The following is a 27,201-nucleotide window of genomic DNA, read 5'->3' on the forward strand; positions in this document are numbered from 1 at the left end:
TTAGGCTTCTACCTTGAGTTTATACATCTCATACACATTTTACAGACACAATCTTTTACAATAGTTATATTTTGTTTGTTTTTAGTCCTTCCTCTATTTCTGATGTCCATCCAGTTTGATTCCTATTTGTAACTGTGCTATTTCACAAATTTATTAACCTATATCCATTTTACAGACCTTGAATGTTTTACATTGACTATCATGTTATAAGTCCCACCCTTCAGCTCCATTCAACCCCTCCCATCTCTCTCTCAACATCATACATTTTGGATTTATATTGGCCATATATTTTTCAACTATGCTGTGATGCTTCACAAAAGTAGTGATCCTTTCTATTCTCATAGCTTCTACAGATTGTACATTAAAAATAACAATTTTTGCTAATATAATTATTATATTATTGATTGACTGACTATGGCTTTTCAAATCACCCGGTATTGCTATCTGCAGCGTTAGTTCTAGTCAAATATTGCAATTCTTCAGCCATTCCTGGACCTGTGTCCAAACACGAGCTACATATGGACAATACTAAAATACATGATATAATGAGTCTGCCTCCAAGCAGCAGAATCTGCAGAGCTGGGAAGATTGCATCCCCCATATATATAACATTTTATTTGTTGCAAGAATTTTGTATAGTAATTTAATTCGAAAAATTTAAAGTTTTGAATCTGGCGTTGTTTTGCGTATCAATTCATAAACCATGTGCCATGAAATGGGGACATCGAAAATCACAACTATTTTGCAATTTATATGGCACAGCTGTCAGTTTTTTGGTCCGTAAATGAAATTGGTATATGTTTTTATTTATCACACTTTTCGTTAACCATTTATGTTCTTTAATACAGGGCCGACATTCAAGTTCCTTCATTTTTTCCCCTTCTACTTGCCTCTTCCATTTTTGTGGTAATGCTGCAATTAATTGGTTGTAATTTTGGGTAGAGCAGACATTTCCATATGTCTGTGTTAGCTGCATGTGTGACATAACTCCACCAGTCCTATTTATGATATCATTCACTAAAATGATACCTGTGTTTTTACCGCAGTGAAGGTTTGATTAAATTCTATATATTGGAGTTTTCCAGTATTTTGCGTCAGGCCCTCTGGACAGTGGTTCTCTTCAGTGCCTCCTGGGGGCTGGAACTCTGTAGACAAACATTAACTTTAACTGTTTATTTATGTTCTACTCCTTCCATTTTTACTACATCTACCATTTGATCAACATGAAATCATCTCTGACTCTGCTGTGTCTGGTGGTATGGGTGAATGTGGATGCTTCATCAGCTCAGACTGGTAAGGATGTGTTTTCCTTCACTTTCTCACATGCTTGTAGTGCCCACATTGTGTTGGTATCCACCAATTGCTCTGTAAGACACTGACTAGACTGTACAAAGTGAGCAAACGTAACTGATGTGTTTACTTTGCTACGTTTAGCTACTATTGTACACCATCATAGGGAAACAGCAGATTACTCTTCTGATACGCAGGGAAAGTGACGACAATTTCTGCCTTCAATTCCATATTCATTTTTTATGTTTTTGACAGGACTTCAGGAATATAAACTCAGCAAAAAAATAAACGTCCTCTCACTGTCCACTGCGTTTATTTTCAGCAAACTTAACGTATAAATATTTGTATGAACATAACAAGATTCAACAACTGAGATATAAACTGAACAAATTCCACAGACGTGACTAACAAAAATGGAATAATGTGTCTGTGAACAAAGGGGGGGTCAAAATCAAAAGTAACATTCAGTATCTGGTGTGGCCAATGACAAGTGATACTGACCTGAGAAATAGTTTGTCAGCTTTAATGTGCATTTGTTAGGTTAACATCTGTAAATCTTATTCTGTTGTACTGTAGCCTTGTAAAGACTCATGGAGACAAAGTGTCATCTCTTTTCCACAACTTTATTGTCTTGATAAGGTCAATCACAATCATAACAGTTGTTCACTTATATTACACCTTCAGGTAATGAATCACACAGCTGGGAGATACAGGAGAATATTCACACATTATAGAGCGTGTCGGTCTAATCCTGAATGCTGATTGGTTAAGACCGCATTCCAGCCGGTGCCTATTCCACAAGCTACCACTGGCTGAATCTATGATGTTAAAATGCCTATTTACTCTGTTTCAACTGACTGCGCAATCCACTGTCTCATCAGCCCAGCCAGGCAATTTATATACTTGATAGAAGGATATTCACACAATCACATCACTTTGTACTACTATAACAAATGTACCATTTTAGTCTAGCTTTAGATAGCTGTACTGTTATTATAGTGAAGCTGAGAAAGATACTGTTATTTTGTTTCAATGATGATACAATGTAAAATGTTGAAAAGACACATGTATTCCATTACTGGATGGCTCACATTTCTTCTAAATCTAAATTAAACAAGCGACAGACACCACAAAAGCAAATGGTTCTTCTCCTTGCATAAAAAGGCGGCTTTGTACGGATTCTTGAAATTGATGGAGAGAACATCATGACTCTGTAGGAATGAAATCACATGACAAGATAATCAGTCGGTTGAGTAATAATGCTGATCACGACTACTATAGAGGATAATCTGAGGAGTAATACTGCTGATCATGACTACTATAGAGGATAATCTGAGGAGTAATACTGCTGATCATGACTACTATAGAGGAGAATCTGAGGAGTAATAATGCTGATCCCGACTACTATAGAGGAGAATCTGAGGAGTAATACTGCTGATCACGACTACTATAGAGGAGAGTCTGAAGAGTAATACTGCTGATCACGACTACTATAGAGGAGAATCTGAGGAGTAATACTGCTGATCACGACTACTATAGAGGAGAATCTGAGGAGTAATACTGCTGATCACGACTACTATAGAGGATAATCTGAGGAGTAATACTGCTGATCATGACTACTATAGAGGAGAATCTGAGGAGTAATACTGCTGATCACGACTACTATAGAGGAGAATCTGAGGAGTAATACTGCTGATCATGACTACTATAGAGGAGAATCTGAGGAGTAATACTGCTGATCACGACTACTATAGAGGATAATCTGAGGAGTAATACTGCTGATCACGACAACTATAGAGGAGAATCTGAGGAGTTATACTGCTGATCACGACTACTATAGAGGAGAATCTGAGGAGTTATACGGCTGATCACTACTATTATAAATCAGAGTCTGTGGAGTAATTCTGCGGATCACTACTATTATAGTGTTGGAGGAAATTATGGTTGAAATTATTAATTATGTACACATTTAAATTAGAACCATCTATTTTAATACTATTATGTTATGGTATGAAATGTATGGGTTCTTGGTTAAGCTGTTACTGAAAATGTAAGTAAAGCAAATTAATTATCTGTACCTTGTGGGAAAGGGAGAAGGGCATATATCTTTTCTGACAGATAAGAATGGTCTTTGATGTTCCATTAGTGGAGGAGAAGATGTCTTTTAGACAGATTGGAATGTTTGTTTTATGAGGGGAGTAGAAGAGGATCTCCAGAACTGAAGACACTGCGCTATTGTGTGGATCGGAGACGGTGTGAGAAACTGATGATGTCATTTTATGTTGTCTCTTTAAAATGTAAGGTTCTTTGTATTTTGCTTCAGTACTCTCTTGTAATAAACTCTGTTACCTGACTTTTAAGACTGGTCTCGATCTATTTCATGCATAATTAATGATTTTACAACTCATTAATGAAATAGAGAGAGTGCGAATTTGATTTTGGCTACAAAACATATAGGAATATAGAATTCCTCTAACATATAGATCAGAGTCTGTGGAGTAATACTGCTGATCATTACTATTATAGATCAGAGTCTGTGGAGCAATCTGGCTGATCATTACTATTATAGATCAGAGTCTGTGGAGCAATCTGGCTGATCATTACTATTATAGATCAGAATCTGTGGAGTAATCTGGCTGATCATTACTAGTATAGATAAGAGTCTGTGGAGTAATACGGCTGATCACTACTGTTATAGATCAGAGTCTGTGGAGTAATTCTGCTGACCACTCCTACTATAGTGGATATAGTGGACCACTCCTACTATAGTGTGTCAATGATTAGAGAAATGATTCCTGCTTGATGTGGTGTTATACTCCAACGTGTTTCTGTTATGCTTCACTGATAAGCCAAAACATGCTGTTCATAATACCGTTTATAATGCTGTGTATAATACTGTTCATAGTACTGTTTATAATACTTGACTTCAGACATTTGCTCTGCCTTCACTCCTACTACAGGTTTGTGTGATTATAAGACATGCCATTCTCCTGGTTAATTTAACTTACCCCTTATGTTCATCATCTACCTATGAATAACGATGGCTACCTAAAAAGCAAAGAACAAATGCTTTTTAGGTTACACATAGTGGCCTCATTGAATATGATCAAACAGGTGGATTGATTTTCATAAAAAAAGGTTTAGATTAAAATGAGAAAATACTATCCATTTCTATTGTATTAATCTGCAGTAGATAGCTCACAGGGCATCCTGGACTTATGCATTCCATATATTAGATGATGTTAAACTCTTAATGTTGAGAGAATGACTATCTTACACTGATGGGTGTTCCTTTACATGACATGAACTTACATATAGGTTTGTGTTCTCCATACTGTAACTCTCCATCATCACACTTCACCTCAATTTCTTCTATATTCCATGGTGAATAACGTCTCAATTTATGGTAATATCCCTCTTCGCAATGAAGAGTCTTTTTTTCACCGTGCGCAGTATAATCTTTCTTGGGTAAATTCTGAAGATTGTACTCTGCATCAAAAGTGGAAATCTCACAAGGCCCTGATGGAAATGAAACCCAGTCATTTTTTCATTAACTTAGTGTGCAGTACATATTCATACATTTCTATACACTTGACATGTAGATATAACACCATGTTCAGACCAGTTGAAAATAATGTACTTACGTAAACACTTTGGAGGACTCGGCCATTTTCCATTCAGACATCTGATGCTGCCTGTGAAACTCAGTGTAAACTGTCTGCTGCATTGGTAGGACACCTCTGTAATTACACCTTCAACATCTCTCTTTTCCTTGGTGAAATCTCCATTAGTAATGGGAGGAGGATCAGGACAGCTTGCTAGATTAAACAGGGAATAGATAGAAATCATAATACAATACCATGAAAATACAGTACTGTGATAATACAGTACCGTGAAAATACAGTACCATGATTCAGTAACATAATCCAGTACCGTGAAAATACAGTACCATGATAATACAGTACCATGATAATAGAAGAGATATTATAATACAGTACCATGATACACTATTATGATAATACAATTCCATGATAATACTGTACCATGATAATAGAATACCATTATAATACTGTATCATGATAATACAGTACCATGATAATACAGTACAGTACCATGATAATACAGTACCATGATTATACAGTACAGTACCATGATAATACAGTACCATGATAATACAGTACAGTACCATGATAATACAGTACCATGATAATAGAAGAGATATTATAATACAGTACCATGATACACTATTATGATAATACAATTCCATGATAATACTGTACCATGATAATAGAATACCATTATAATACTGTATCATGATAATACTATGAGTCCATTCATGACAGTTGGGTTGATACATGCTCCCTCTATTTCTGGGTGAAACATTGACATGAAACATTATAAAACAAAATGTGACACATCAATGTTTTTAAATCCGGTTCTACAGTTGTAACGCTGAGTTCCTCCCAATTGACCCCGCTGCCAGAGGTAGGGAGAACTCACAAGAGGGTCACGTGGATCACCACATGTTATCCCTACAATGATAGAGATGTTTAGTATTAGCATGAATGATACCAGTACAGTAATACACAGTGATTACACTGTCTATACCTCCTTATACCCTCAATATGGATGCATGCTCTCTTTATTTCTGGGAGAAACAATGGCAGGAAACATTACAGAACGCATTGTGAGACATCGTTCAGTTAACAGCACACTTAGAGGACCTGTTCTACAAAGCATTTCCATATCATTACATTTTGGCCAAGCTGTCAGTTTGATAAAAGCACTGAACAGAGCAATATCTGGAAAACCAGATGGAGGCAAAGTGAGTGAATGTTCATGTCATTACCAATTCCACACCAAATCCTCAAACAGGGAATAAAACAACAGGCTGCTTGATCTTTTCAGTAAACTTTAAACCTTCTGGATCAGTGTCTTGACTCACATCCTCATTTTGTTGATGATGCAAATGTAAATGTCATCCTACCTTTACAGCCAAGTGTCTTGGTCCAGCCATTTGTAGTACAGGTAGCAGTAGGTCTGGTAGTACTGTCCAATAGTTCATAATTCATCTTACACTCATAAGTGAGCAGATCATTGATTTTGTATCTTGTTTTCGGGTCTTTAATCACAGCATTAAGGATATCTGGCTTGTCACATGTAATCTCTGAAAGACAAACAATGCAATTCTGATGCAGTCCAAACTAACATCGGAGCACAAGGTAATTAAACCAAAGTGATATTCAAAGATGGCTTCCTTCAAAAAACTGCACCTTCACAGAGTGGTTCTGGAGTCCAGGAGCCATCACTTGTGCATGTGGCAACACCCCGGGCATTTGTGGTTTTAAATCCGGTTCTACAGTTGTAACGCTGAGTTCCTCTCAATTGACCCCGCTGCCAGCGGTAGGGGGAACTCACAAGAGGGTCACGTGGGTCACCACATGTTATCCCTACAATGATAGAGATGTTTAGTGTCAGCATGAATCAAACCTGTACAGTAATACACAGTGATTCACCTGTATAAACCCCAATACACTCTCAATATATCATAATACAATTTACTCTCCAGTATGAACATACGTTCACAATCTGTTGTGGAAGATGACCACTTTCCGTCCTCTTTGCAGGTTATTATATTTTCAGTCTGACGTGAGAAAATGTTCCAGAATCCTGAGTCACAGGTCACCGTTACACTTTCATCAGGAAAGAACAGATTTCTGTCAGCAGGTGTGTAACTGGTTCCTCTTGTTGGTGGCAATGATAACTTACATCTCACTTCTGCATTTTGGAGACAAAAAATGATAGAAACACATTATGTTAGTAGTGTGCTTCAAGATAAAGAGATGAGTTACCCTGCTGAATTCAAGTGTCAATATATAGTTGAGTATGAATTAGGCTGTTTGAGAAGGTTTGAATCCTAAGCAACCTACCTACACATAGTTTGAAGTACATTACCAACAAAGCTACTGTAATAGGTCAAGGTTGTGTGCTGGAAAAACTTGGTAGAGCATGGGTGGAATAAGCATTGTTGTGCTCATGTGAATTTCCTTTCTTTTTCGACTTCAGACCAATGCCTATTCTCACTTAAAACATATTGTTTTGTTTTTAATAAAAAAGAAAGTTCTGAGAATGATCTATATCAAAAGGCAAATATTTAATTACCTTGCGAAATGAATGAATTAACATACAAGGCATACATCTTAAGTTAGAAGGCAATATTGACATTACAAGGTATTATTCTCGGCATGATAATAATAATAATATATGCCATTTAGCAGATGCTTTTATCCAAAGCGACTTACAGTCATGTGTGCATACATTCTACGTATGGGTGGTCCCGGGGATCGAACCCACTACCCTGGCGTTACGAGCGCCATGCTCTACCAACTGAGCTACAGAAGGACACATGATCAGAGAGACCATGGCTTGTGCCTTGACCACTAGATCATGAGAAAGAAAGAGTGAGGGTGTATCTCACCAGCACAGGTCAGGAGCAAAAAAAAAAGGGACAATGAATCTAGCACCCTTCATAACATCTGAATTATTTGAGTTGTTGACAAATAGTATTAATGTGAAATTAACCCTGAAATATCAGACCTAGATGATGTAATGACAACAGAACCTCTGCTTCTCAGAGGTGAGCCAGATAGGGGCATGAGATATCAACACAGAGAATGCTGAATTCCTGAGAAGACAATAAAGCCTTTTGCATAGTGTTGATAAGAGACTTCGGGGGCTGGGTTGCCCTACACCTCTCAGTACCCATCATCCCTTCAGACAGTGTGATCCTTTTTAATATCCCTGAACCAACAAGCAATTGACAATGTGTTCTGTTTACCAGACTATGCGAGCCTTTGCCAAAGGCCTCCACCGTGGCCCAACAATCAAACAGGTAAAGCATCAATACAGGACTAAGATTGAATCCTACTACACCGGCTCTGACGCTCGTCGGATATAGCAGGGCTTGTAAACTATCACAGATTAGAAAGAGAAACCCAGTCGTGATCTGCCCAGTGACGTAAGCCTACCAGACGAGTTAAATGCCTTCTGTGTTCAATATGAGGCAAGCAATACTTAACAATACATGAGAGGACCAGCTGTTCTGGACAACTGTGTGATCCCGCCCTCTCCGTTGCCGATGTGAGTAAGACCTTTAAACAGTTTAACATTCAGACGGATTACCAGGATGCGTACTCAGAGCAAGAGCTGACCAGCTGGCAAGTGTCTTCACTGACATTTTCAAGCTCTCCCTGACCCAGTTTGTGATACATTACATATAAAAAAAGTATGTGGACACTGCTTCAAATTAGAGGATTCGGCTAATTCAGCAACCCCTGTTGCTGATAGCTGATAGCTGTATAAAATCGACCACATAGCCATGCAATCTCCAGAGAAAAGCATTGGCAGTAGAATGGCCTTACTCAAGAGCTCAGTGACTTTAACGTGGCACTATCATCAGACGCCACCTTTCCAACTAGTCAGTTGGAAAGGTGGTTCCAACTGACTAGAGCTGCCCCGGTCAATTGTAAGTGCTCTTATTGAGAAGTGGAAATGTCTAGGAGCAACAACGGGTAAGCCACGAAGTGGTAGGCCACACAAGCTCACAGAGCGGGACTGCTAGGTGCTGAAGCGATAGGTTGCAACACTCTGTACCGAGTTCCAAACTGCCTCTGGAAGCAACGTCAGCACAATAACTGTTCGTCGGGAGCATCGTGAAATGTGTTTCCTTGGCCGAGCAGCCGCACACAAGCCTAAGATCACCATGTACAATGCCACGCGTCGGCTGGAGTGGTGTAAAGCTCACCGTTTTCTTACCAATACACTCTGATATTCCAGACAATTTTCCCTCAGTACATGTGGCTTCACCCCACCAGCCCCCGGTAGAGATTCTGAACCCTACACTGCAGGAATAGTATATCTTGCTATTCCTGGGATCAACATTCCTCTCATTTGACTGAACTAGGAATCCATTCATCACAGTTGGGTTGATACATGCTCCCTTTATTTCTGGGGGAAACAATGACATGAAATATTATAGAACACAATGTGACACATCGATGTTTTTAAATCCGGTTCTACAGCTGTAACGCTGAGTTCCTCCCAATTGACCCCGCTGCCAGTAGTAGGGAGAACTCACAAGAGGGACAAGTGGCTCACATGTTATCACTACAATGACAGAGATGTTAAGTGTTAGCATGAATCATAACTGTACAGCAGGGGTGGAAGTAACGAATTACAACTACTCATTGTTCCTATAATAGAGTAGCTTTTCTGTGTACTAGTACTTTTTTGAGTATTTTCCAAAGGCTGTATTTTTACTTTTACTTATGTACATTTTGAAATAAGTAAAGTACTTAAGTACATTTTTAAAACCATCCGTTACAGAGTACAATCCAGAAAAAGGATACACATCATCATGGCAAGCACATGAAGTTTGCGCCTTTTGTAGCAGCTAAAACTGTTCACTTGTTTGTCAGTGACAAGTAACATGACCAGATGGACCAATACAATTCAATTTCACGCATTGCGCAAAAAAAGGCCCAATCACAGCTGTGTATGCAAACCAAATGATGATCGGTAGCAGGATTGTATAACAGTAAAAAAAAAGGTAGCTTCATGCCATGAAAAAAAAGGTTTCCTAATCAACTTGAAAAATAAATGGAGCCTAACGAGAATGAGCAGGTTCAGGAGACAGTACAGACACACAGAGACAGAGCCAGGGACCGGGTCTTCTGAAGACCACGAGGAAGGAAATCCCTGGCCGCATCTCAAAGAACACTTCAGCTTCAAGTGGAGAAGAGGAGACAGTGTAACTATGGAATGTAAGCTCTGCTTACCAAAGTTGGTGGAAGGTGGCTGACTACAAAAACTCTGCGTCAAACTTGAGGAAACATGTAATGGTACGAAAAGTAAAGTTATACATATATTTTGTCGCCATGTAGCTAACAAAGTGTTGCTACTAGCCAGTTTCATTCAATCTGTAGCATAATGCTGACGTTAGCTAGCTCATCCTGTTGCTAGCTAGTTAGAAGCTAACCCTGACCAACGTCTTTACACAGCAGAAGGAACTGTAAGCTGTAGTGCGGGCTACTACCGCATTGATGTTACGGTGGCTAGTAGTTAGTCATCCCCATAATGTAATTTGTTGGGGATAGTTAAAAGTGAAATTAATGAACTTGTGTTATATAAATATTCATACACATAGCTCATATTATACAGAGCTAAACTAATCCGCCTGACTCAAGTCATCTTATGTACCCCTGCTAAAACAGGAACTAGCTCACACAGCCAGCAATAAAACTACCCCCCTAACACTATCTCCTCAGCTTTGTTGTCTCCCGACCCCAGGAAACAAAGACATTCCATCGCATGAACACATACACCCAGCCATAAAAACTGCCCCTCTACCTCACAAACCACTGACACAAACATCTCCTAGAATAAACACTCTTCGCCCCTTCTACTGGTCGGGTGCCCAGAACAGAAGACTGCTGTGCACCAATGGGGGCTTCTACTCTGGCTAGAGCGGGTCCGCCTCCAACCCTACGGGAACATTCAGAAGGCGTCACGACAAGACTCTACCTACTTTATTCTATGTATAAAAATGAATGTAACCTTTGTATAAGTTCTCTTTTTCACCTGACTCCTTATCGGGTTATATGAACTAGATCCGTGCACGATGTAGAACAAGATATCTTTGACTCAATAAACCGCCTTTTGATACACCTGAGTCCACCCTGTCCAGCGCCGTTGATTTGCATTCCCTCTCTAGTATGAAACACTAACACTTGTGAAGATAAAATAAATAATTTTGAGACCTGGGATATTTAGGCACGTGCATTATCTTTGTTTTGCTTGCTTATTATGTCACCAAGCCATATCTTGTTGGATCCCCGAGTTTCGAATAATAGCCCCAAATCATGTTTGGTAATATTATAGTTCTTATAACTGGGGAAAATAACAATATTCCCCAACATCCTTTGGACCGTGACATTATTCAAAACATGCTGTAATTTATAAATGGTTCATTTGATATGAATAAAAAAACTAATAGTTGACAGTCTGCACTTGAACCCCATGTCATTGAATATTTTAAAAGCCAATGTGCTGGACTACAGAGCCAAAATAAAAATGTTGTCATTGCCCAAATTCTTAGATAACACTTTATGTGCTGGTTTAAGTTCATTTGTATTAAACCAAACTGGTCAGGCTATATACATTTTGCCCATATTGATGCAGTCATTTTGTCCACAGAGGAAACATCCATTTAAAGATGACAAAAAACAATATACTTACCTCTGCAACCACAAACAAACAAACCAAGGAACCACAACAGACAGTGGATCAAGCTTCATCAAGGCATTCAATGTTTTTGGTGAGCAGGTCCAAGCAGTCGAGTCAGCAGACCGGGACTCAGATGCTGAAGAGCCAGCAGAGCAGGTTGAATACCAAAAATGACAGTGGCCTAGAATATCAACTCCCTCGGCATCAACGGTGTGCATGTCACCTGCTGAACCTCATTGCAAACAGCCAATTCTGCATTGGCAGAAACAAATAGTGATGGCTACAAAAAGTTGTCCAGGTGGTCTTTTGCCAAATGCCAAGCCATGTGGAATGAAATGGAGCGGTCAAATTTAGCTGCTGCAGTTGTAGAGACTGAGTGCAAACTGCAGTTGATCCGTCCAAATCAAACACGTTGGAACTCAACTTACCTGGCTGTGGAGAGGATCACACGTATCATACAAGAGAAGGGGGAGGATGCCATAAGAAATGTGTGAATTAAAAGTGAAAATGTGAGTAGCAATTCTTTGAATCTAATGTTTTCCTATTACAGTAATATTTATTGTCCATTAAATGTTAGAATTCTAAGAGGTATTATGTTTACCTTACCTTATTTTTCAGGCTGAGCCCGGCAAAAATGTCTATCTTGAATGAGTACTTCAAAGTGATGAAGCCTTTGGTCCCAGCTTTGAACATTCTACAGTCTGAGACCAACAGGCTGCTGCCAGTGATCTTTTTTTAAAACTTTTTTTTTAAACCTTTATTTAACCAGGCAAGTCAGTTAAGAACATATTCTTATTTTCAATGACGGCCTGGGAACAGTGGGTTAACTGCCTGTTCAGGGGCAGAACGACAGATTTGTACCATGTCAAATCAGGGGTTTGAACTCTTGAACTTCTTACTAAATACAAAACTTTAAAGGCTGGAAGCATCTTGCCAAATGTGCCTACCACTTATCAGAGCCATTCAGAACGGTCTCCAAAAGCGCTTTGTAGAAATGATGGAGGAACCACAGCTTCTTGCTGCTGTACGTCTTGGACTGACAAAGCCAATGTCATCACCGCCTGTATGATTTATTTACTCCAAAAGGTTTGAACCTCATTGTCCATATGATATATTTTGGTCTTTAATTGTTTTTTGTTATGTTTTTCTTTATTTAAGTTTCATTACAGGTGCTGGACAATAACCTTAGCATATAACTATGTTTGAGGTACAGCCAGACATGGACTCACCTCAACATTAGATAATTTGTTACGTCTGAATTGATTTGAGTTTTTCAAATACATCTCAGTATCTGAGAATAACAAGTGTGGGAGTCTGTGTTAGAGCTATTGCAATGCCAATAATATGATTGTGTTGCCATCCACATACAAAAGCGTTTGCTGAAACACTGAATATGTGAATGTTGTGTTTCTAATGTACAGGTTTAGCCTACCTGAAGAATAATCTTGACACAATCACACAGGACGAGACTGAGCATCTAAGGCAGCATTCATCTGATGAAGAAGATTTCTTCTCATCATTGACAACCAAACGGTCAGAAGGTACAGGGGAGCTGGATGGGTATCTTGCTAGTCCATCGGACAAAATTGATTTACTTCATTTGTTTCCGTACATAAAGAAGTTGTCCCTCAAACTCAACACATGCCTGCCTGCATCTGCCGCCTGTGAGCGTCTTTTTACTACTCTTCACTGCAAAGCGAGCCGGGATAGACTCGATTAACTTAGAAAATCAGCTCCTACTGGCACTGAAAGGCAAATTCAGAGAGAAGTTAAGTGTTCAATAGGTAGTTCCACAACATTTGTATATGTGAAGTTGGAGATTTAATATTATAATCAGCTGTGCTGGATCTTATCTTGTTGGTTATTTTCTTGTGTTTTATGGAACATTTAGCCTGTCAAGCATTACATGTAAACAATATTACATATGCAGTAGTATATAGATAAATGATGTACATTTGTTTGTGAAGCTTGCATTCAATTGCCTCTCCCTTTTCACTTTAACTTCCATTCTTGTAAAATGGGAAGAAGAATAACCATAATTGAAATAGCAAATTATTTTAGAAGTACCTTGTAACTTTTACTCTGAGTACTTTTTAAATGTGCTACTTTTACTTGTAGTATTTTACACCAGTACTTTTACTTCTACTTGATTACAATTTCATTAAAGTAACAGTACTTATACTTGAGTAGGAATTTACAGTACTCATTCCATGCCTGCTGTACAGTAATACACAGTGACACACCTATCTATACCTTCCTCGATATGATGCGTGCTCCCTTTATTTCTGGGAGAAACAATGGCAGGAAACATTACAGAACGCATCGTTCAGTTAACAGCACACTTAGAGGACCTGTTCTACAAAGCATTTCCATATCATTACATTTTGGCCAAGCTGTCAGTTTGATAAAAGCACTGAACAGAGCAATATCTGGAAAACCAGATGGAAGCAAAGTGAGTGAATGTTCATGTCATTACCAATTCCACACCAAATCCTCAAATAGGGAATAAAACAACAGGCTAAAATTGGATGCTTGATCTCTCCAGTAAACTTTAAACCTTCTGGATCAGTGTCTTGACTCTTATTCTCAGAGTTTTAGATGATTGAAATGTAAATGTCATCCTACCTTTACAGCCAAGTGTCTTGGTCCAGCCATTTGTAGTACAGGTAGCAGTAGGTCTGGTAGTACTGTCCAATAGTTCATAATACATCTTACACTCATAAGTGAGCAGATCATTGATTTTGTATCTTGTTGTCGGGTCTTTAATCACAGCATTTAGGATATCTGGCTTGTCACATGTAATCTCTGAAAGACAAACAATGCAATTCTGATGCAGTCCAAACTAACATCGGAGCACAAGGTAATTAAACCACAGTGATATTCAAAGATGGCTTCCTTCAAAAAACTGCACCTTCACAGAGTGGTTCTGGAGTCCAGGAGCCATCACTTGTGCATGTGGCAACACCCCGGGCATTTGTGGTTTTATATCCGGTTCTACAGTTGTAACGCTGAGTTCCTCTCAATTGACCCCGCTGCCAGTAGTAGGGAGAACTCACAAGAGGGTCACGTGGGTCACCACATGTTATCCCTACAATGATAGAGATGTTTAGTGTCAGCATGAATCAAACCTGTACAGTAATACACAGTGATTCACCTGTATAAACCCCAATACACTCTCAATATATCATAATACAATTTACTCTCCAGTATGAACATACGTTCACAATCTGTTGTGGAAGATGACCACTTTCCGTCCTCTTTGCAGGTTATTGTATCTTCAGTCTGACGTGAGAAAATGTTCCAGAATCCTGAGTCACAGGTCACCGTTAGACGTTCATCAGGCAAGAACAGATTTCTGTCAGCAGGTGTGTAACTGGTTCCTCTTGTTGGTGGCAATGCTAAATTACATTTCACTTCTGCATTTTGGAGACAAAAAAGGATAGAAACACATTATGTTATCAAAATCAAATCAAATGTATTTGTCACATACACATGGTTAGCAATTGTTAATGCGAGTGTAGCGAAATGCTTTATGGTGGAAAATAAGTGTTTGTTCACCTACAAACAAGCAAGATTTTTGGCTCTCACAGACCTGTAACTTATTCTTTAACTTCTTGCGTCGAGCCAACCCAGATCCGGGATCATGACTACAGCCTCAAGCTCATTACCATAACGCAACGTTAACTATTCATGAAAATCGCAAATGAAATGAAATCAATATGCTAGCTCTCATGCTTAGCCTTTTGTTAACAACACTGTCATCTCAGATTTTCAAAAATATGCTTCTCTACCATAGCAAAACTAGCATTTAACGTTAGCATTTAGCATTAGCATTTAGCGTTAGCATCACCAGGCAACATTTTCACAAAAACCAGCAAAAACATTCAATAAATCATTTACCTTTGAAGAACTTCGGATGTTTTCAATGAGGAGACTCTCAGTTAGATAGCAAATGTTCAGTTTTCCTGAAAGATTATTTGTGCAGGAGAAATTGGTCCGTTTTCTGCGTCATGGTTGGCTACCAAAAAAATAAATAATTCAGTTTTAAAAACGCCGAACTTTTTCCAAAATAACTCCATAATATCGACTGAAACATGGCAAACGTAGTTTAGAATCAATCCTCAAGGTGTTTTTCTACATATCTCTTCAATGATGTATCGGTCCTGGAAGTGTGCTTCTCCCTCTATCGCATGGTAAAATGAGTGCCACTGAGAATTGCGCACCAATTTAGACAAAGGACACCGGGCGGACACCTGGCAAATGTAGTCTCTTATGGCCAATCTTCCAATGATATGCCTACAAATACGTCACAATGCTGCAGACATCTTGGACGAACGGCAGAGAGCATAAGCTCGTTCACGGCACATTCACAGCCATATAAGGAGACGATAGTAAAACAGAGCTTCAAAAATTCAGCTGATTTCCTGTTTGATGTTTCATCTTGGTTTCGCCTGTAGCATCAGTTCTGGGGCACTCACAGATAATATCTTTGCAGTTTTGAAAACGTCAGAGTGTTTTCTTTCCAAAGCTGCCAATTATATGCATAGTCGAGCATCTTTTCGTGACAAAATATTGCGCTTAAAACGGGCACGTTTTTTTATCCAATAATGACATAGCGCCCCCATAGGTTGAAGAGGTTAAGAGGCTCCTTTGTCCTCCACTCGTTACCTGTATTAATGGCACCTGTTTGAACTTGTTATCAGTATAAAAGACACCTGTCCACAACCTCAAACAGTCACACTCCAAACTCCACTATGGCCAAGACCAAAGAGCTATCAAAGGACACCAGAAACAAAATTGTAGACCTGCACCAGGCTGGGAAGACTGAATCTGCAATAGGTAAGCAGCTTGGTTTGAAGAAATCAACTGTGGTAGTAATTATTAGGAAATGGAAGACATACAAGACCACTGATAATCTCCCTCGATCTGGGGCTCCACGCAAGATCTCACCCCATGGGGTCAAAATGATCACAAGAACGGTGAGCAAAAATCCCAGAACCACACGGGGGGGACCTAGTGAATGACCTGCAGAGAGCTGGGAACAAAGTAACAAAGCCTACCATCAGTAACACACTACACCGCCAGGGACTCAAATCCTGCAGTGCCAGACGTGTCCCCCTGCTTAAGCCAGTACATGTCCAGGCCCATCTGAAGTTTGCTAGAGAGCATTTGGATGATCCAGAAGAAGATTGGGAGAATGTCATATGGTCAGATGAAACCAAAATATAACTTTTTGGTAAAAACTCAACTCGTGGTGTTTGGAGGTCAAAGAATGCTGAGTTGTATCCAAAGAACACCATACCTACTGTGAAGCATGGGGGTGGAAACATCATGCTTTGGGGCTGTTTTTCTGCAAAGGGACCAGGACGACTGATCTGTGTGAAGGAAAGAATGAATGGGGCCATGTATCGTGAGATTTTGAGTGAAAACCTCCTTCCATCAGCAAGGGCATTGAAGATGAAACGTGGTTAGGTCTTTCAGCATGACAATGGTCCCAAACACACCGCCCGGGCAACGAAGGAGTGGCTTCGTAAGAAGCATTTCAAGGTCCTGGAGTGGCCTAGCCAGTCTCCAGATCTCAACCCCATAGAAAATATTTGGAGGGAGTTGAAAGTCAATGTTGCCCAGCAACAGCCCCAAAACGTCACTGCTCTAGAGGAGATCTGCATGGAGGAATGGGCCAAAATACCAGCAACAGTGTGTGAAAACCTTGTGAAGACTTACAGAAAACGTTTGACCTCTGTCATTGCCAACAAAGGGTATATAAAAAAGTATTGAGATTAACTTTTGTTATTGACCAAATACTTGTTTTCCATCCTAATTTGCAAATAAATTCATTAAAAATCCTACAATGTGATTTTCTGGATTTTTTTCTTCTCATTTTTTCTGTCATAGTTGAAGTGTACCTATGATGAAAATTACAGGTCTCTCATTTTTTTTAAGTCGGAGAAATTGCACAATTGGTGGCTGACTAAATACTTTTTTGCCCCACTGTCCATATGAGATGAGTAATGTAGGGTATGTAAACATTATATTAATTAGCATTGTTTAAAGTGGCTAATGATATATATTTTAAATTAATTTCCATCAATTCCCATTATTCAAGTGGCTGGAGTTGAGTGTTGGCAGCAGCCACTCAATGTTAGTGGTGGCTGTTAAACAGTCTGATGGCCTTGAGATAGAAGCTGTTTTTCAGTCTCTCGGTCCCTGCATTGATGCACCCGTACTGACCTCTCCTTGTTGATGATAGCGGGGTGAACAGGCAGTAGCTCGGGTGGTTGTTGTCCTTGATGATCTTTATGGCCTTCCTGTGACATCGGGTGGTGTAGGTGTCCTGGAGGGTCTAGTGTGTCAGGTAGGGTGGAGGTGATATGGTCCTTGACTAGTCTCTCAAAGCACTTCATGATGATGGAAGTGAGTGCTACGGTAGTCGTTTAGCTCAGTTAGCTTTCTTGGGAACAGGGACAATGGTGGCCCTCTTGAACCATGTGGGAACAGCAGACTGGGATTAGGATTGATTGAATATGTCCGTAAACACACCAGACAGCTGGTCTGCACATGCTCCGAGGACGCGGCTGGGGATGCCGTCTGGGCCTGCAGCCTTGCGAGGGTTAACATGTTTAAATGTTTTCCTCACGGAGATTCCGCAGGTTTTGGTCGTGTGCAGTGGCACTGTATTGTCCTCAAAGCGGGCAAAAAAAGTTATTTAGTCTGCCTGGGAGCAAGACATCCTGGTCCGTGATGGGGCTGGTTTTCTTTTTGTAATCTGTGATTGACTGTAGACCCTGCCAAATACCTCTTGTTTCTGAGCCGTTGAATTGTGACTACTTTGTCTCTATACTGACGCTTAGCTTGTTTGATTGCCTTGCGGAGGGAATAGCTACACTGTTTGAATTCGGTCATGTTTCCAGTCACCTTTCCCTGGTTAAAAGCAGTGGTTTACGCTTTCAGTTTCACGCGAATGCTGCCATCAATCCTCGGTTTCTGGTTTGGGAATGTTTTAATCATTGCTATGGGAACGACATCATCAATGCACTTTCTAATGAACTCTCTCACGGAATCAGCGTATTAGTCAATGTTGTTGTTTTGAAGCAATGCGGAACATATCCCAGTTCACGTGACCGAAGCAGTCTTGAAGCGTGGAATCAGATTGGTTGGACCAGCGTTGAACAGACCTGAGCGCGGGAACTTCTTGTTTTAGTTTCTGTCTGTAGGCAGGAAGCAACAAAATGGAGTTGTGGTCAGCTTTTCTGAAAGGAGGGCACGGGAGAGCCTTATATAGGGCTGTGATTATAATCGAAGGGAATTCCCTTGGTAGATAATGCAGTCGACATTTGATTGTGAGGAATTCTAAGTCAGGTGAGCAGAAGGAGTGTGCTGATAGTAGTGTGCTTCAAGATAAAGAGATGAGTTACCCTGCTGACTTCAAATGTCAATATATAGTTGAGTAAGAATTAGGCTGTTTGAGAAGGTTTGAATCCTAAGCAACCTACCTATACATAGTTTGATGTACATTACCAACAAAGCTACTGTAATAGGTCAACGTTGTGTGCTGGAAAAACTTGGTAGAGCATGGGTGGAATAAGCATTGTTGTGCTCATGTGAATTTCCTTTTATTTTTCGACTTCAGACCAATGCCTATTCTCACTTAAAACATATTGTTTTGTTTTTAATAAAGAAGAAAGGTTGGGCCTCCCGGGTGGCGCAGTGGTTAAGGACGCTGTACTGCAGCGCCAGCTGTGCCATTAGAGTCCCTGGGTTCGCGCCCAGGCTCTGTCGTAACCGGCCGTGACCGGGTTAGGGAGGGCTTGGTCGGCAGGGATGTCCTTGTCTCATTGTGCACCAGCGACTCCTGTTGTGGGCCGGGTGCAGTGCGTGCTAACCAAGGTTGCCAGGTACACAGTGTTTCCTCTGACACATTGGTGCGGCTGGCTTCCGGGTTGGATGCGCGCTGTGTTAAGAAGCAGTGCGGCTTGGTTGGGTTGTGTATCAGAGGATGCATGACTTTCAACCTTCGTCTCTCCTGAGCCCGTACGGGAGTTGTAGCGAAGAGACAAGATAGTAGCTACTACAACAATTGGATACTACGAAATTGGGGAGAAAAATGGGGTAAAAATTGAAAAAAATATATTAAAAAAAAAAGGTCGGAGAATTATCTATATCAAAAGGCAAGTATTTAATTACGTTGTGAAATGAATGAATTAACATACAAGGCATAAATCTCAAGTAGGAAGGCAATATTGACATTACAAGGTATTATTCTAGGCATGATCAGAGAGACCATGGCTTGTGCCATGACCACTAGATCATGAGAAAGAGAGAAAGAAAGAGTGAGGGTGTATCTCACCAGCACAGGTCAGGAGCAAAAGAAAGGGCCAATGAATCCAGACCCTTCATAACATCTGAATTATTTGAGTTGTTGACCAATAGTGTTACTGCTTCTCAGAGGTGAGGAAGATAGAGGTTTGAGATATCAACACAGAGAATGCTGAATTCCTGAGAAGACAATAAAGCCTTTTGCATAGTGTTGATAAGAGACTTCGGGTGCTGGGTTGCCCTACACCTCTCAGTACCCATCATCCCGTCAGACAGTGTGATTCTTTTTAGTATCCCTGAACCAACAAGCAATTGACAATGTGTTCTGTTTACCAGACTATGCGAGCCTTTGCCAAAGGCCTCCACCGTGGCCCAACAATCATACAGGCAAAGCATCAATACAGGACTAAGATTGAATCTCACTACACCGGCTCTGACGCTCGTTGGATATAGCAGGGGCTTGCAAACTATCTAGGATTAGAAAGAGAAACCCAGCCGTGAGCTGCCCAGAGACTTAATGCAACCGCTGTGTCCGATTTGTTTTTTACTTTACGGAAAAAGCATAATCTGAGAACGGCGCTCAGAGCCCAATCCAGCCAGAGAAATATCCGCCATTTTGGAGTCAACAGAAGTCAGAAATAACACCATAAATATTCACTTACATTTGATGATCATCAGAAAGCACTCCCATGAATCCCAGTTCGATGACAAATGACTGATTTGTTCCATAAAGTCCATCATTTATGTCCAAATAGCCACTTTTTGTTAGCGTGTTCAGCCCAGTAATCCATCTTCATGAGGCAAAGGCACTTCGTCCAGACAAAAACTTGAAAAGTTCCGTTACAGTCCTTTAGAAACATGTCAAACGATGTATGGAATCAATCTTTAGGATGTTTTTAACATAAAACACCAATAATGTTCCAACCCGGAGAATTCCTATGTCTGAAGAAAAGCACTGGAACGAGAGGTAACTCTGTCGGGAGCGCGCGTCATGAGCCTGAGACTCTGCCAGACCACTGACCCAAACAGGTCTCATGAGCCCCTCCTTTGTAGTAGAATCCTCATTCAAGTTTCTAAAGACGGTTGTATTCTAGTGGAAGCCGTAGGAAGTGCAACTTTATCCATATCCCACCGTGTATTCGGTAGGCCAAGCTTTGAAAAGCTCAGATGTGCCACTTCCTGGTTGGATTTTTCTCAGGTTTTTGCCTGCCATATGAGTTCTGCATTACATGGGCTTGCTCCTACCTATCTCTCTGATTTGGTCCTGCCGTACATACATACTACACGTACGCTACGGTCACAAGATGCAGGCCTCCTAATTGTCCCTAGAATTTCTAAGCAAACAGCTGGAGGCAGGGCTTTCTCCTATAGAGCTCCATTTTTATGGAATGGTCTGCCTACCCATGTGAGAGACGCAAACTCTGTCTCAACCTTGAAGTCTTTACTGAAGACTCATCTCTTCAGTGGGTCATATGATTGAGTGTAGTCTGGCCCAGGAGTGTGAAGGACCTGAACCCTAGGACCATGCCTCAGGACTACCTGGCATGATGACTCCTTGCTGTCCCCAGTCCACCTGGCCGTGCTGCTGCTCCAGTTTCAACTGTTCTGCCTGTGATTATTATTATTTGACCATGCTGGTCATTTATGAACATTTGAACATCTTGGCCATGTTCCGTTATAATCTCCACCCGGCACAGCCAGAAGAAGACTGGCCACCCCTCATAGCTTGGTACCTCCTCTAGGTTTCTTCCTAGGTTTTGACCTTTCTAGGGAGTTTTTCCTAGCCACCGTGCTTCTACACCTGCATTGCTTGCTGTTTCAGGTTTTAGGCTGGGTTTCTGTACAGCACTTTGAGATATCAGCTGATGTACGAAGGGCTATATAAATACATTTGATTTGATTCTGTTATACTCACAGACATCATTCAAACAGTTTTAGAAACTTCAGAGTGTTTTCTATCCAATACTAACAATAATATGCATATATTAGCATCTGGGACAGAGTAGGAGGCAGTTCACTCTGGGCACGCTATTCATCCAAAAGTGCAAATGCTGCCCCCTATCCCAAAAGAGAGAAACCCAACCGTGAGCTGCCCAGTGACTTAAGCGTACCAGAGGAGTTAAATGGCTTGTGTGTTCAATTTGAGGCAAGCAACACTGAACAATGCATGAGTGCACCAGCTGTTCTGGATGAGTGTGTGATCGCGCTCCCTCCTTTGCCGATGTGACTAAGAACTTTAAACAGGTTAACATTCAGACGGATTACCAGGACGTGTACTCAGAGCATGAGCTGACCAGTTGGCAAGTGTCTTCATTGACATTTTCAAGCTCTCCCTGACCCAGTTTGTAATACACTATATATACAAAAGTATGTGGACACCGCTTCAAATTGGCAGATTCGGCTATTTCAGCAACACCTGTTGCTGATCGGTGTATAAAATCATCCACATAGTCATGCAATCTCCATAGACAAACATTGGCAGTAGAATGGCCTTAAGAAGAGCTCAGTGACTTTTAACGTGGCACCATCATAGGATACCTTTCCAACTAGTCAGCTCGTCAAATTTCTGCCCTGCTAGAGCTGCCCTGGTCAATTGTAAGTGCTCTTATTGAGAAGTGGAAATGTCTAGGAGCAACAACGGGTCATCCACAAAGTGGTAGGCCACACAAGCTCACAGAGCGGGACTGCTGAGTGCTGAAGCGCTAGGTTGCAAAACTCAGTACCGTGTTACAAACTGCCTCTGGAATCAACATCAGCACAATAACTGTTCGTCGGGAGCTTCATGAAATGTGTTTCCTTGGCCGAGCAGCCGCACACAAGCCTAAGATTACCATGTACCGCCATTGAACTCTGGAGCAGTGGAAATGCGTTCTCTGGAGTCATGAATCACGTTTCTCCATCTGGTAGTCTGACGGACGAATCTAGGTTTGCGGATGCCATGATAACTCCACATGCCCCAATCATAGTGGCAACTTTAAAGTTTGGTGGAGGAAGATTAATGGTCTGGGGCTGTTTTTCATGGTTTGGTCTAGGCCCCATTATTCCAGTGAAGGGAATCTTAATGCTACAGCATACAATTACATTCTAGACGTTTCTGTGCTTCCAACTTTGTGGCAACAGTTTGGGGGAGGCCCTTTCCTGTTTCAGCATGACTGCAATTCAATGGCTCAGAAACGAGACGTATGTGGCTGGGTCTACAGAGAGTCACGGACTACAAAAAGAAAACCAGCCACTTCACAGACACCCACGTCTTGCTTCCATACAAACTAAACACCTTCTTTCTCCGCTTTGAGGTGTCGTGTCTTTGGCTATGCCGGATTAAGTGATATGACATGCTATTCTATAAAATCCTTTCTCTGTAATTAGTATTACCTGATTGAGCTAATCATGTAAATGTAATTAACTAGTAAGTCGGGGCACCACAAAATAATATTTATAGAGCCATTATCTTCCGAATAAACTCTTAAAGACCTTGTAATATTTTTCATCAATAGCAGTCAATATTAATCGTCACCTTATTTCAGTCTCATCTGAAAGTTGTAAATTCTTGATTATCTTCACGAACCCTAGCTAACAAGTTGAATCAGCAATGCAAAATTGGGTTTAATTATGTATTTACTAAATACCTAACTAATCACACAGAATTACACGTACACCGAATGAATCAAACCTTGATTATAAATTATGTCATAAAGGAATAGAAGCGATGTCTCTATCGGGCCGTAGGCAGCTACTCAATCGTAAATACAGAATATTATGCATTTTAAATTACCGCCCATTTGGAAAAGGAAAATGCAGTAAATATTTACTCTGAGCTGCGCTTCGGTAGGTTGGTGGTGGATGGAAGGCCGTGTTGCCCAACAGAGTCCCTTTGTCCTGTGAAGAATGTCTCTGGTGGTAAATTGGATACGTTGTAGTAACGTCGTTGTGTGGTAGATGGGATACTCTGTCTGTTCTTGCCTAGCCCACGTTTGCAGCTGCTGTTGCTAACTCAACGGCTAGGAGGTGTCACTTCTGTCGTGAATAAGAGTTCAAAGTTCATACCATTCGCAATCAAAGCTCACGCTGAGGTTGGCTTCATTCTGTAGTTATTATCTGAACCCTTCTGACATCGGATCGTCATCCTAATGTACCCGGAAGAGGAGGTTACATGTCTGTGGAGGGAGAAGGGTGTGTTTCACAGTCTACAGCCCATGTCTCTTCACAGGGGCGGGCCACTTATTGAGCAGAGCCCTAACTTTATGAAAACCCAAATCTCTCATTTGGAAGCTAAAATTACATGTCATCTCTTCACCAATAATTTTATATTTAAACATTTGAATTGCACAACAATTCCATGTGAATCTGGTAACTATAATGTGTAGACTTTCCACTGTAGAGTTTGTCTTCCTATCATTGATGAGAATGTCTCAGATGACAACTGAACTGACATCATATTCATTAAGTACCAACGCATATGTTCAACTGGTCGGATTACCAAAATATGGTTCCTTTCCCCCCACCTGATGTTCCCAGAATCTCTATGTTAACCAAGGGATTTTCAATCAAATCAAATCAAATCAAATTTATTTATATAGCCCTTCGTACATCAGCTGATATCTCAAAGTGCTGTACAGAAACCCAGCCTAAAACCCCAAACAGCAAACAATGCAGGTGTAAAAGCACGGTGGCTAGGAAAAACTCCCTAGAAAGGCCAAAACCTAGGAAGAAACCTAGAGAGGAACCGGGCTATGTGGGGTGGCCAGTCCTCTTCTGGCTGTGCCGGGTAGAGATTATAACAGAACATGACCAAGATGTTCAAATGTTCATAAATGACCAGCATGGTCAAATAATAATAAGGCAGAACAGTTGAAACTGGAGCAGCAGCACAGTCAGGTGGACTGGGGACAGCAAGGAGCCATCATGTCAGGTAGTCCTGGGGCACGGTCCTAGGGCTCAGGTCCTCCGAGAGAGAGAAAGAAAGAAAGAGAGAATTAGAGAGAGCATATGTGGGGTGGCCAGTCCTCTTCTGGCTGTGCCGGGTGGAGATTATAACAGAACGTGGCCAAGATGTTCAAATGTTCATAAATGACCAGCATGGTTGAATAATAGTAAGGCAGAACAGTTGAATAGTCCCATCAGAAGGGTAGAGAGAGGAAAAAGGGGGGAAGAGGTATTTATGACTGTCATAAACCTACATCCAGGCCAGCGTCATGACAGAGGATAACACAGTGCCACCAATGCTGCCTAATCCCAAGGATTTTTTATGTGTTATCCCTCGCAAGACTGCCCACCCAGACGGCATCCCTCAGATCATGCGCTGACCAGCTGGCTGATTTATTTACGGACATATTCAATCTCTCCCTATCCCAGTCTGCTGTCCCAACATGCTTCAAGATGGCCACTATTGATCCTGTACCCAAGAAGGCAAAGGTAACTGAACTAAATGACTATCCCCCCGTAGCACCTACTTCTGTCATCATGAAGTGCTTTGAGAGACTAGTCAAGGATCATATCACATCCACCTTACCTGTCACCTTACCACCCCAATAGGTCCACAGAAGATGCAATCGCCATCACACTGCACACTGCCCTATCCCATCTGAACAAGAGGAATACCTATGTAAGAATGCTGTTCATTGACTACAGCTCAGCATTCAACACCATAGTACCCTCCAAGCTCATCATTTGGCTCAAGGCCCTGGGTCTCAACCCTCCCTGTGCGATTGGGTCCTGAACTTCCTGATGGTTCGCCCCCAGGTTGTAAGGGTAGGCAATAACACATCTGCCACACTGACCCTCAACACGGGGCCCCCTCAGGGGTGCGTGCTTAGTCCCCTCATGTACTGCCTATTCACCCAAGACTGTGGCCACACAACTCCAACACCATCATTAAGTATGCCGACGACACATGTTGGTAGGCCTGATCACCGACGATGATGAGACAGCCTATTGGAAGGAGGTCAGAGACCTGGCAGTGTGGTGCCAGGACAACAACCTCTACCTCAATGTGAGCAAGACAAACATGCTTATTGTGAACTACAGGAAAAGGAGTGCTGAGCACATCCCATTCACATCCATGGGACTGGAGGGGAGGTCGAGCTCTTCAAGTTCCTTGGCGTCCACACCTCTAAGGACCTATCATGGTCCAAACATACAAAAAAAGTTGTGAGTAGGGCTCTGGAGGCTGAAAAGATTTGGCATGGGGCCTCAGATCCTTAAAAACGTTAAACAGTAGCTCCATCGAGAGCATCCTGACCGGTTTCATCACCACTTGGTATGGCAACTACTAGGCATCCGACCGCAAGGTGCTACAGAGGGAAGTACGAATGGCCTACTACATCACTGGGGCTTAGCTCCCTGACATCCAGGACCTCTATACCAGGCGGTGTCAGAGGAAGGCCCTAAAAATTGTCAATGACTCCTGCCAACCAAGTCAAAGACTGTTCTCTCTGCTACCGCACAGCAAGCGATACTGGAGCGACAAGTCTAGGACCAAAAGGCTCCTTTAACAGCTTCTACCCCCAAGCCATAAGACCACTGAACAGTTAATGAAATGGCTACCAAGACTATTTGTATTGAGCCCTTATTTTATTATTATTTAAACTTGTTTTTTTGCACTGACTCTCTTGCACAGGCTCAATGTAAACTGACTGGAATATAACCACACATACTACAATGACACTCCAACACACACGGACACAGACATATGCATATTGTCATCACGCACACATCCTTCCCACTGTTCACGTACGCTGCTGCTACTCTGTTTATTATCAGCGTCACTTTACCCCTACCGACAGTACATGTAAATATTATCTTACCTCAACTACCCCGTACCCCTACACACTGACTCAGTACTGGTACCCCTTGTTTATAGCCTCTTCATTGTTTTTTATCTACTTATTTTTCCTTAAATGTATTTAGCACATAACTCTGCATTGTTGGTAAAGGGCAGGTAAGTAAGCATTTAACGGTAAGGTATTTGCCACGTGACAAATTAAAGTTTGATTTGATTTAGTTGTGCAGCATTTGATAAAAGTAGCATAGCAAACACATCAGTTACGTTTGCTCCCTTTGTATAGTCTAGTCAGTCTTACAGAGTAATTGGTGGATACTAACACAATGTGGGCACTACAAGCATGTGAGAAAGTGAAAGAAAACACATCCTTACCAGTCTGAGCTGATGAAGCATCCACATTCACCCATACCACCAGACACAGCAGAGTCAGAGATGATTTCATGTTGATCAAATGGTAGATGCAGTAAAAATGGAAGGAGTAGAAGATAAATATAGAGTGTCTACCCCAAAGTTAATGTTTGTCTACAGAG

The 27,201-nt window shown here is 41.1% G+C and overlaps 1 protein-coding gene and 1 long non-coding RNA gene across 2 annotated transcripts; one reads left to right on the plus strand and one right to left on the minus strand.

Annotated features, from left to right (window-relative positions):
- Positions 1-1,892: 1,892 nt before the first annotated feature.
- On the minus strand, positions 1,893-27,201 carry LOC123996609 (complement factor H-like). The gene is made up of 11 exons (XM_046300105.1): positions 27,044-27,201; positions 14,793-14,990; positions 14,486-14,662; positions 14,200-14,379; positions 6,871-7,068; positions 6,564-6,740; positions 6,278-6,457; positions 4,935-5,108; positions 4,603-4,809; positions 4,299-4,338; positions 1,893-2,501 (listed from the first exon to the last, which is right to left on the minus strand). The coding sequence occupies exons 1-10, from the start codon at positions 27,111-27,113 to the stop codon at positions 4,319-4,321; spliced, it is 1,581 nt and encodes a 526-aa protein (XP_046156061.1). The 5' UTR covers positions 27,114-27,201; the 3' UTR covers positions 1,893-2,501; positions 4,299-4,318.
- LOC123996612 lies at positions 11,551-13,910 on the plus strand. Its single transcript, XR_006832015.1, has 3 exons — positions 11,551-12,083; positions 12,193-12,660; positions 12,996-13,910. It is a non-coding gene; the product is annotated as an uncharacterized LOC123996612 (long non-coding RNA).

The sequence above is a fragment of the Oncorhynchus gorbuscha genome, linkage group LG15 (assembly GCF_021184085.1).
Source record: "Oncorhynchus gorbuscha isolate QuinsamMale2020 ecotype Even-year linkage group LG15, OgorEven_v1.0, whole genome shotgun sequence".
Taxonomy (NCBI): domain Eukaryota; kingdom Metazoa; phylum Chordata; class Actinopteri; order Salmoniformes; family Salmonidae; genus Oncorhynchus; species Oncorhynchus gorbuscha.

Coding starts and splice junctions, on each gene's coding strand:
- LOC123996609 (XM_046300105.1), bottom strand. CDS start 27,113: ATGAAATCATCTCTGACTCTGCTGTGTCTGGTGGTATGGGTGAATGTG. Junction 14,663..14,792: donor TTCCACAACAGATTGTGAAC/GTATGTTCATAC, acceptor CTATCATTGTAG/GGATAACATGTGGTGACCCA. Junction 7,069..14,199: donor CAAGACACTTGGCTGTAAAG/GTAGGATGACAT, acceptor TCCAAAATGCAG/AAGTGAGATGTAAGTTATCA.